We start from the raw sequence: 12,235 nt of genomic DNA on the forward strand, positions 1-12,235 counted from the left end.
GGGACCAGCACAAGATAGAGACAGCATAAGTAAGTGACCAGAAGGAAGCCCACTTCGCTGAAGAACAGAGTTGACCAAGAGAGCTTGCTGCCTCAGTCTTTTATTAAAATGCTTGTGAAGTCAACTTACAGGAATTGATGTGACACAAACATTGATAGCTAAATCCCAAACTGATGTTAACCAGCAATGCTTGATGATCAGGAAGCAACAGTGTGACCCAAGTACAGAAGGCAGCGTGTAACCGTCTCAGGGCTATCTTAAAGCACGCTGTCTGACCGCCTTGGGCCACTATCCAACTACAGACCCTCACCCATAGATCTCAACATTGGTCTTGCATTTCTGCCAACTCACTGACCATAGCCTAGAGTTTGAGCTTGGTCCCAGGCACCAGCAATTTGTGAAATTAAGATTTCAGATCCTGCTCTTCTTTAACAAGTTATTCTGTTACTTTTTAACAAACTAGCTGCAGTAGCACCCACATAAAATGCCAGTGATACAAGCAGAGGCATAGCTTCTAGGTCCTGCCCCATCACTGAAGATTTCTTTTAATTCTTTTAGTAGTGTGGCACAAATGGTACGTGGTTATTAAGGATATAGTGAATCATCACGTGCAGGTTGATAATTGATAAACACTAGACTTCCATTAAGGAGTCTAAAGTAACTGTTGATAAAGGGTAAAAAGGTAGCAAATCATTTGCAGTTATGAAAGAGTGCAAATTTGTTCTGTCCAGAAAGTTAATTTGGAATGAAAAACAACAACAACAACAAATGCTGAATTAGGAGAGGTAGATTATGGTGCAAATCTACTAGCAAAATTTTGGTTGGTTGATTATAGGTATGTCTCTTTGCTGACACAGAAATTGTTGGTCTGGATTGTCATTCAGTATGTTGGGGCAAAACAATACACTCTTATTTAGTAACAGTATCTCAACTCAGAGATGTAGAAAAACAGCTAGGAATCTGAATTTTCAGAGCAGGCAGCCGTCCGTCTGAAGAGTACTCAGGCAACTGAGAATTGATCTGCCATATGACCCAGCACTCCAGTCCTGGAAACATATCCAAATGTAATAAAACCTGCATACGCGAGGGAGACCTTCAGCCTCAGATGTATAGGAGCATAATTCACAATAACTGAAATTGCTTGAAAGAGTACTTGATAAGGAAAAGGTGGTAAATTTACTTCATGGATTACTATTCAACCATAAAAATACTGACATCTTGTCATTTGAAACAAAATGGTCCCAAATAAAAATGATTAGGCTTTGGGCCCGGAGTGATAGTGTAGTGGTTAAAGTCCTTGCCTTGCACGCACCAGGATACCATATGGTCACCGGCTCTAGTCCCAGCAGCTCTGCGTCCCATCCAGCTTCCTGCTTATGGCTGGGAAAGCAATTGAGGATGGCCCAAAGCCATGGGATCCTGCACCTGTGTGGGAGACCTGGAATTGCTCCTTGCTTCTGGCTTCGCATTGGCACAGCACCAGCCATTGTGGTCACTTGGGGAGTGAACCATCGGACAGAAGATCTTCTCTGTCTCTCCTCCTCTCTGCATATCTGCCTTTCCAATAAAAATAAATAAATCTTAAAAAAATATTAAGCTTTGTGAATTAAGGCAGTCACAAATGGACAAATATCATATGATTTCTCTGCTAAAAGATACTGGTTAAGCCAACTACAAAATAGATATAGGTAAACAAATACATTCTCTTCGATAAAGTGTATGATGGAGACTAGCATACTGGAAAGTAAAGATACTTTGCAGTCCAAGTCTCTGCTCCCTAATGAAATATGTAAATGTACCTGTACAGTATGATACTGGATATTCTACCTTTTATATGTGTCATGACATGTATAAAATAACAGAGTTATACTTGGAACTGTTACTAAGGGACTATACTACTGTAATACAGGGAAAAATGCAAGAAAAGAAAGTGGAGAAAGAGGTGAACTCCTATGTCTACAAAACTGTATCATGGAAAAGAATTTTAAAAAGAAGAAATCATAAGGGTTCACTTTTTCTGTAAAGAATAGCATCTAATTCCCTTGCCACCCCCCATGGGGTTCTTCGTGTAGAATTAATCTATTCTGCTAGTCAACCTGCTTCAAAAGGTCTGGTACCTCACATGTTCTCTTCCTAGTACATCAGGAGTTCTTAGTTTAGTGAAAGGCTATGATAGGTTCTTGATGAGCAGGTATAAGTAACTGTAAAGATAAACCACATGGGAAAGCATGGCAGCCATCACCTCTGATGCTCTTTTGGACCACAAACACTACCACAGGCTGTTCTTTTTGGTTGTACCATCCCTCTATCTTTAACTTTTGCTATTTTCTTCTATACTCTGACAAGAACAAAGCCACTGTCAACCAAATTTTTCCACTGGCTTCAGAATACTTTAGCTTCATATGAAATTCAGTAAATACCTCTAGCCTGCCACACTGGCAATATTTTCCTTGAGAACCAGGCTGTTTGATGGGATGGTAGTTGAAGCCCTACTTTACATATGTCAAATAAATTCAATCAAGCAGGACTCTGACCCTCTCAAAAAAAAAAGTTAGAAACAAAGATGTTCAAAGTTGGCACCTGAAATTCATACCTTATCAAGATACAGAAAGAATTCTATACTTTTGCTTCTTAAATAAACATTTACAAATTAATGTTATTATTCATAATCATTGTGTCTTTTAATTTTAGAAAACAAATGCTCAACAGATAAACTAAGGTTCGTCTAAACGTTTGTCTATGACTGCACGGATTCTATCATACAAACCTGTAACAAATGTTTAGTGATTTCCTTTCTGTTTTGTTTTGTTTATTAAGGAGAGTGTAGTTTTTTCCCACAATCACTTGATGTTTGTCCTTAACAGAAGGATAGATACAAATTGAGAAGTTCCATAGAAATGCCTTGATAATTTATAGTGAGATACTAGTTAGTTATAGTTTGTTATCCTTTCTATTAATGGGAAGCAATAGAGCAATGATATCGGGAAATATTTCCAAATAAATGTAATAACGGGAACTTCCTACAACAGTAGCTGCTTTTCGGATTGTACATTTGTCCTTTCCTAAGACGAATGCACAACAACAACAACAACAAAACTAAACCTCTGTGGACATTTTCTCTGCTTAATGTGTGTGCTTGGGCATCTTAAGTATTGATAAACCTTGTGTAATCACTGGAAAAATGCATGGTGAAATTATCATGCAAATGACTAAGTTTAGGAAAGGCAAGAGGCTATTAGGGGTGTTAAGTCTGTGATTATGAAGTGAACAAAAAGCATGTCTTTGTAACAATTTAAAAAAAAAGAGGGAAGGAAGGAAATAAGTAAGGAAATTTAGGCAGGAGTGTCAGGTAGAAAGCTTCACTAAATTTGTAAATCTGTATTGCGAAATGCATGAAATTTGTGCACTTTGTGAAAATCAAATATTTTACAATATGTGAAAATAAAGGCTACTAGAGCACTTCTGCCAGAATGGAAAGTCAACTGAGTTAGATTGATAAAAGATTTAGAGCAAGTAGCTAGCATGGGGAGCCATGCATTGTTAATTAAAAGTAATTATGAGTCTGCAAGGCACAGGCCAGCAGAATGCGTCTTTCTTTCACTTTCTTCAATTGTTTTAAGACTTTCTATTTTAAATGACAGAGATATGAATAAACTACAAAGTAGGCTGCCAAACAACTCTCTGGATTTTGTAGCCTGCTGCCTTCAGCAGTGGGGTGATCTGGACTTTTGGGTGAGGTTATTTCTTTATGATGTTTTTACGTTGATAAATGTAGAGGAAAGGACTTATATTTTTAGGGCAGTATTAACCAGTACACAGTTCGTTTTCCCAGTATAATAGTGGGGCTTGACTATATCTTTTTTCAGTCTTGCTAATGGATAAAAATTTGATTTTTCCTGTTCTGTTTAACAGTATTCAAGATTAATATCCACAGTGTTATCTAACACTTATTATCCATTTTTTGCAAGATTTTGGGTCATCTAATTATTTATGAATTTTTGCATCATGAACTACTTGTTAAGCAGCTGTTATTTTAAATCATCTATGAGGTGATGCAGGAAAATACTTTCTTCAGATAGAATGTCTTTCCTCCAATTGCTTCAGGTTAGAGCCTATGAGCTGGTGATTTATTAAGGTAACTAATGACTGATGTGGTCAAGGTGAAGACTGTTGGGATTTAAAGTTACATTGTTGGGAGACACCTCAGTGGCAGTAAGATGGACTTGTGCAAATAAACGAAAGACAGCCATTGTAAGACTGGAGGGGGGAACAGTAGGGACAGGGTAGGGAGACCACAGTGCCTATTAAACTGTGTCACAAAACAATAATAAAAAAGGCTACCTTATTGGTTGTAGTTCCAATGACCTTGGATCCTGCAAGGCAGGGTATGGGCTTCTTCTATCCCAAAACAAACTAACAAATAAACAAATAAACAAACAAACAAAAACCCCTAGAATAGATAGAAAAAAACAAGGAAAGCTTAGAAACAGGAAACGGACAGTGAAGATGCACTTATAACTCACTGGGTGGGACACAAAGATTAGTTACTCCTCACTAGGGTATTGAAGATTTCTCTGCACACCCCTCCTAAAACTGTTCACCTAAACTGTTGACATATGTCTTGTTAGAGTTATAGAGTTAGACTACCTGAAAAACAGCCAGGTTCTGCAAAATCATGCTTCAACGTTATGAACTGCTAAATACTAAAATTAAAATAGACATGAGACAGCTGAATAGTAATCTACAGCCATTTTAAGATGTATAGAAACCAGTTATATATAAACTAATAATTGTAATGTCAATGTAGAAGTCATAGGATGTGGTTCAGAACTTGCATTCTTTTTTTTTTTTTTTCTTTCTCTCTCTTTTAACATGCTGGTTACACAATGCCATGTCAACTAATTCCATTACGTTATAAATTGTTACTGATGTAATGTCAGGATTTTTAATTGATTGGGATAATACTCTGTCGGCTCTACCTTCAGACCAGAGTTGGTCTCCACAAGAAACTGTGGAACTTATCTGGACAATAAGATGCAGGACTCTATGCTTTGTAGATGCTTGCAAGGAAATAATCTCAACTGAATCTGAACTGTAGTAATGCAACAAGAATCCACCATGGGGTGGGCGGGTTTTCGGGAGGGAAGGGGGGAATTCCAGAGCCTATAAAACTGTGTCACATAATGCAATGTAATCAATAAAAAATAAATTAAAAAAATAAATACAAAAATAAAGTGATACTCTCAAAGTTCATGGAAATGTGCATTTTAAAAACTATACAAGCATTTCAATTTAAAAAAAAAAAGGCTACCTTAGGTAGGAAACACATTCCAGAGAAATGATACTAAATTGAATTTTCAAAGATCCCACTTTTCCAGGAAGCGAGAAAAATAGAATATAGATGAGCTGACTATCCATATTGAGAGGAATCTTGAAATGACATATTTGACTGTTGGTTTAATGCTGAGTTTCATTAGAATCACTGAAAACAAAAGTAAAATAAAATGTGCATTTTGGAATAGTATATTTAACGATCTTGTGTAAGAAAGAGAAATGGCTGGGCCCAATCGCCAGGATCCCATGTGGGCTCCAGTTCCGATTCTGGCAGCCCTACTTCCCATCCAGCTCCCTCTTTGTGGCCTGGGAAAGCAGTGTAGGACAGCCCAAAGCCTTGGGACCCTGCACTCGTTTGGGAGACCTGGAGGAAGCTCCAGGCTCCTGGCTTTGGATTGGTGCAGCAGCTGCCATTGGTGGTCACTTGAGTGAATCATGAGACAGAAGACATTTTTATCTTTCTCTCCTCCTCTCTGTATAGCTGATTTTCCCAGTAAAAATAAATCAATCTTTAAAAGAAAAAAAAAAGAAAGATAAAAGGAGTCAGACTGGAGGAAGGGAAACAAAAATGGAACCTGATAAAATACCACCAGCAAGAAAGTTGTTTTTAACGTAAATGGCTTGAATCCTACCTTGTACGTTGCCTAACAGCCAAGACTGTTTCAAATACATGAGCTCATATGTACCTATGTCTTGCAGGATATTTGAGTGTTCAAAAAAGTATTTTGAACAGCATCATTCATATTAAAGAATATTAAAGTCAATCATGGCACTGGAGCTTAGGTAACATTTATAGTATCTGACAGGAATTCACTCAATGTAGGAGCAAACTATACCTACCAGCTCTCTAATATGCCCTGTTGGTTCTTCTTCTGTTTTGTTCCTTGCGTGGTTTTGTTCTTTGCACATGTTACGTTACCTTTTCTCTTTTAATACATCCCTTATGCTCATTTTCTACTTTCTGATGCTGTCTACTTGTTATGACTATCATAGTTTTTCAGGCCACATGCTGGTTAATTCCTCCTGCTGTGTGGAAAGGCTCTCAATGGTTTCTGGGTCATAGGTCAAAGAGAAAGACTTGTATGATTCTTATCAGATCAAGGTATATTTGTATAGCTCACTCATCATTTTGGATGATAGTTTAGGAATTCAAATCTGCTGAACGAAATGTCCCAATGAACATGATAACAGTGCCCAGAGAGGCTTGCAGCAGAGTTACTGAATAAATAAGGAAAAGAGGGACCGGTCTTGGGATGGGGTCAGTTTGGGGCTTTTTAGTAAATGTACAGAATCTCAGCAGATAATCATTCATCTTAGTCTTCAGCATTGCGGCTGCTTTATTCGTCTACTCTTTCCTCTATGTGATCTTTGCAGGATGTCACGTGTTTCTACATGTGCATTTGTGATTTCTCCTTCTTTTCCCTATGTAGTCTTCCTGGCATTGGTAAGTACGAGCAGCTAACTTAGTAAATATGCTGCCTATGCTTGTGACTTACACACTGTCAGCTTCCAACTTGCTGCTATGAAAGTTCTTCACAGTTTCCTAATTTGAACCCTCGTGACCTCTACCTCTAGTGTCTTTTGTCTTATTAAATAATACTATGAGTCTATTGTGCTCATTGTCCAGAATTTGAAGGTCATCTTTGATATTGGCTTTATCTCATGACCCTTACCAATCCCTTCACAATATATGTCAGTCCATCTCCAAAATATGATTCCATTCTTTTTCTTCTACCTTTCTTCCCACCACTTGAATGCTATTAAAATACTACCCAAGGATTTTAATGTTGCTATTCAATTGCTTCCTCTTTCACAAAGGATGAACTTCAGATTCCTGCATTGTTACCCAATCTTCATTTCTTACCTAATTGTCCATGTCTACTAGGCTCTCCTAATCCCACAACACCCTCTTCTCCTTGTGGCATTTGTTTAGATGTTTCTGGAACTTCAAACTGTCTTTACTAGGCTGGCCCCTTTGATTCATTGAAATCACAATTGAAAAGAGAAATCATTTATGTTTTTAACATAGGGTATGCTCTGTCTCATCACTTTCACATTAATGCCCTTTTCTTGCTTTCTTTGGGATATTTTACTCTCAGAAATCATCTTCATTTTTTGTTTAAATTAATTTTCTCATATTAGTCCAATAGATTCTAAGCTTTGTGATGTAGAAATTGCTACTCTTCTTTGATCCTTTATCTCTAGTGTGTAAAGCAATGGCTAGCTCCTATATTAGGTTGTTGAATGAAATTTTAATTAGTTTATTCCCACAAACAACCTTTCATGACCCTTTTGATTTTTGTTATAGCATATAATCTCTTTTCCCAAACAAACAAACAAACAAAAACCGGCTAAATCATCTTTTGGAACTACAAAGTCAGTAATATGCTCCCACTAATTTATTCCTTTTGATGACTTCCCAGTGTACTGAGAATAAGATCAAAACTATTGTCTTGGTTTTGTATCTCATACTTGCTTATTACTTAAGGGATTATCTTTCAATTCATCAACAGGGAATTCTCTTCTGGTTGACATGTTCTCCTCCACATCGCTTGCATAGGCATGACCATCTTTCTTTACATTCTATTATCTTGGTTCTTCAGTACGTGATTTCTATCTTTGCTCATTACATGTTTCCCATTGTTTGTCATTTTTCTCTTTTTGTGTGATTTATCTAAATTTACTGCTTTTCAATAACTGCCATGTTTATATTCGGTTTTCTTCTGATTCTTGCACTAACATGGAGGGTGAACAGGGTAATAGGTCTGTCTTAGTCTGTTATATTATCCTTTGTATCTAACATGATACTTTGAGAATACTCAAGAAATGTTTTTATATAAATGTTATCCACTATAATTGAAGATCTTGTAGTAAATTAGATCACTGTAGGATCTTCTTTGTTGGTTACTTTATGTGGTTTTAGGGAATACATTGTTTTAATTTTAAAGGCAACATTGAGTGAGACGTGAATGCTAAAATTTGTCATTGGCCCTGTGTAGAAGAGATTTTGGAATTAGTGTGAAAACAAGCAATCTTTCTAACAATTAGAAAGGCTGTGGAAAAACCTGCTTTGCCAGATATCGATCTCAAGAATTATTAGTTAAAAGATCATTGGAAGATGTAGGGGAATGGAAGGAAAAGAGATAAGATCATGGCTAATTATTTATCACTAAGAGAGTGTCTCCATACTGGTAGAGAAACTTTAGCACCTCGAATGCTGCCTGGGGATGCCTGCGTTGATGACTCATTCTGATTCACACTGAGTGCAGGCACCTGAGAATCGAATTCTGGGAAATAGCAATATTCAAGAATCGAATGAAATTAAATACAACAAGAAAAGCAAGAGAAGAAAGGGAGAAACCTAGTGAATAAACATTTTTAGCAGCTCAGGCAAGGAAATGCTGTAAGATTCCAACTGTGTCATTAGGTAAAGGTGAGAAATTGTTTAGTTGTTTAATGGGGAGTTGTTTCTTTGACTCAAGGACAAATATTCTTGTGAACTATTAAATGTTGAATCAACTTTCCACAGGGCAGGAAATACTTGTGGACTATTTGGTAGGATTGTAACTTAAGGAAGTGGCAGGTATAAAGTGATATGGGCATAGAGTTTGAGAAAATGTCTTGTCCACAGGGAATTTCCAACACACAACCATCTAAATCAGCTTGGTTTTGGTATCATTATGCTCCGGTAAGTTTTTCCTGTCTTCAGTTTACACTCTTACAGACAGGAATTTTGTCACAGCCAGAAAATAACAGAGTCAAACAAAGGAGGAAGACTGAAAGAAGCAGCTCCTGGCTCCTGGCTTTGAATCAGCTCAGCTCCGGCTGTCGTGGCTACTTGGGGAGTCAATCAGCAGATGGAAAATCTTTCTCTCCGTCACTTCTCTTCTCTGTAAATCTAATGAAAATAAATAAATCTAAAAAAAAATACTAGAGAGATATCTGAACGTTCATAGAATAGAAAGGTGAGCCAAGAACTAGTGTTTCAAAGAGTGGAGACTCACGAGAGATTCTTAGGGCATACAAATTATAGAGAAGAGAGAAATGATAAAGCTTTGAATAAAAATAGGGTCTATGATTCCAAGGATGAGTATCATTTATCCTTGACTCCGAATTGTTTCTTTATGGCTAAGTTGTAGGCCAAAGCATTTGAAAATTAATTCACAAACACCGACTAGTGTGTTGTAAACAAATTAGTTATAAAAACTTTTGAAAATAAGAATGTTTGAAAAAAAGTCAGTATTCTAGATGTGGCTGTTAATTTATTTCAAGAATTTAGTATATAATATTTTGAATGTATTTTGTTCAAAAGTATATTTTAATTTCTGATATTAAGTATATTCTGTGTTTATACTTTTGTTTGACACAGGTAACAAATACTGGGTGTTTAAGGACACAACCCTTCAGCCTGGTTATCCTCATGACTTGATTACTCTTGGAAGCGGAATACCTCCCCACGGTATTGATTCAGCCATTTGGTGGGAAGATGTTGGGAAAACCTATTTCTTCAAGGGGGACAGGTTAGTATACATTTTACATGAGAAAACACTGTACTATTTGCAGCAATACTTATTCTAGTTTATGACAAGCATGTATTTTTTTAAGAATCCATATGAGTTATATATAATAATGGAAATAATGGGAAATAGTTCAAATATTAATTTATATCAAGAATTTATATTTAAAAATTGACTTTACTCAATTATAACATTAATTAATATTTAAATAAAGACAATATAATTGAAAATAATTACGATAATTTAGCATTTAAAAGCGCATACTACATATTCTTAATATTAAAAATATTTTTAAAATTATAAAACACATTTTAAATAATTCTTAAGATACATCATCTTCTAATACATTTACCTAATGTAGCTTTCTTAGAAATGTATGTATGAAATTATATGCATTTTCCCGATGAATTTAGCATGCCTATAAAACATGTATATATGTCTATTTTTTTCAAAATATTTTATTATAATCCTACATTACTTGGCACAAAAATTTTTAGCATATTCATTTTTATAATATTGTGTTCTTTATTCTTTAACTATTCTTACTTTAATGAATAATTTCAAATTATTTTTGTTGGCATATTTTTTATTTGAAAAGCACAGTTATAGAGAGAAGGAGAGATGGAAAAATCTTGCATCCACTGATTTACTCCTCAAATAACTGCAACAGCCAAAGCTAGGCTAATCCAAAGGCAGGAGCTTCCTCTGAATTTCGCATATGTGGACCATGCTTTGCTGCTGTCCATACGTAGGGAGCTGTATTGGAAACGGGACATGCAGAACATAAACTGTTGCTCATATGGGATGCTGACACCACAGTCAGGGGCTTAAGCTATAATGCCACAGCACCAGCACCGCGATAACATTTTTAAATGTCATTATACTCCGAGTCTTGATAATGCTTCACTTAATAAGTAGCTCAATAAAGACAAAGTAAGAAACAATTGTTCTAATTCAATTTTCAATTAAATTTTCCAGTTTAACTTTAATCATGAATTGATATTTATAATTAGCTATTTATTTAGTTGTCAGCAAGTAGGTGTTATACTTGCTTTATGCATTTAGCTGTTTAGCCTCAAGTACAGTATACCTTCCCAGCTCTTTCTTTTTCTTATTTTGTTTCTTTTGTGGTATGCTAACAGAGTTCAAAAAAAGGAAGCAAAATTTTAGTGTACTATCTTGTATCAGTTTATACAAATGCATAATCCCACCCCTGCTCTGTTTTTTGCATATATCATACACAAGATATAAGGAGTAAAGTCTTACTAATATCTTGCTCTTTCAACTAAATGTTTTAGGAATACATACATTTAAATAATAGGCATCAATGTGCATAGTAAATCATTAGACTTACCTTATTGTACCATCAAATAATTCTATAGCATGACTCCAATTAAAGGAGAAAAAACATAGAAATAGTAACACAGATAATTTATAAGTTTGTAATTGTTTTGTGCACATTTTAATCATTTTAAATGCTAAATTTTATTTATGAACCAAAAAGCGCATAATTGACTCCATAGATAAGAAATTTAACTTCCAAATTTATTGTAATTAACTTTATACTTTTATATACTTCTATATATTTCTTTTTAAATTTTACTCCTTTTTATTACTGCCATTTTATATTAGAGTTCCATAGATTGTGGGATTTCCCTAATCCCCTCCACAATTTCCTCCCCTCTCAATGAGTTCCCCTATGTCACTACTGTAGTATAGTTCTTCATACACACTCATATGTCCATCATTGCGGGCATCGACAATGGCAGAGTCCAGCATCCTATTGTCAAGATAAAGTAAACAGTTTCATTGAGAGTCCATCTTTGTCTGGAAGTTAGAGATGCATACTGTATTGTATCCTCAAATCTGCATATGAAAGTGACCATTACCCAGTTACTATACATCCCCTTAAACAAAAAATTACAATACAAAATCAACAACAGGAAGAAAAAAAAGAAATTAACAACACCAGGAAGTTAAATAACATACTACTGAATGACTAATGTGTTGCTGAAGAAATGCAAAAGAAAATCAAGAACCTTCTTGAAGAAAATGATGTTACTGTATGATCTATGAGTCATTATAGAATTTAATGAGACAAGTGTTTTGAAGAGATGAAACTAACAAAAAATCAACATCCATGAGTTATAGTTTCTGCTGATTTTTTTGGTGAAATATGTCTCCTGTAGACAACAAATAGATGGGTTTTGTTTTTAAATCCGGCCTACTAATCTATGATGTTTGATTGAGCATAAGGCATTTACATTCAGGGTTAATATGTATGGGTGGTAATTCAGTCCTGTCATTTTAGCAATGGGTTGTTCATTGATTAATTCTTTTGTTGTCATTTTCTTGTGAGTTTAATTGGCATTCTTTTATATGTC

The 12,235-nt window shown here is 35.5% G+C and overlaps 1 protein-coding gene across 1 annotated transcript in view; it reads left to right on the forward strand.

Annotated features, from left to right (window-relative positions):
• The window catches only part of MMP16 (matrix metallopeptidase 16), a 265,162-nt gene that overhangs the window by 231,265 nt on the left and 21,662 nt on the right, over positions 1-12,235 (forward strand). Inside the window, exon 8 of the mRNA XM_040995311.1 lies at positions 9,704-9,854. Coding sequence (XP_040851245.1) covers positions 9,704-9,854 — 151 coding nt within the window. The remainder of the gene's footprint in view (positions 1-9,703; positions 9,855-12,235) is intronic.

The sequence above is a fragment of the Ochotona curzoniae genome, unplaced genomic scaffold (genome assembly GCF_017591425.1).
Source record: "Ochotona curzoniae isolate NIBS_2020 unplaced genomic scaffold, NIBS_Ocur_1.0 contig_1071, whole genome shotgun sequence".
Taxonomy (NCBI): domain Eukaryota; kingdom Metazoa; phylum Chordata; class Mammalia; order Lagomorpha; family Ochotonidae; genus Ochotona; species Ochotona curzoniae.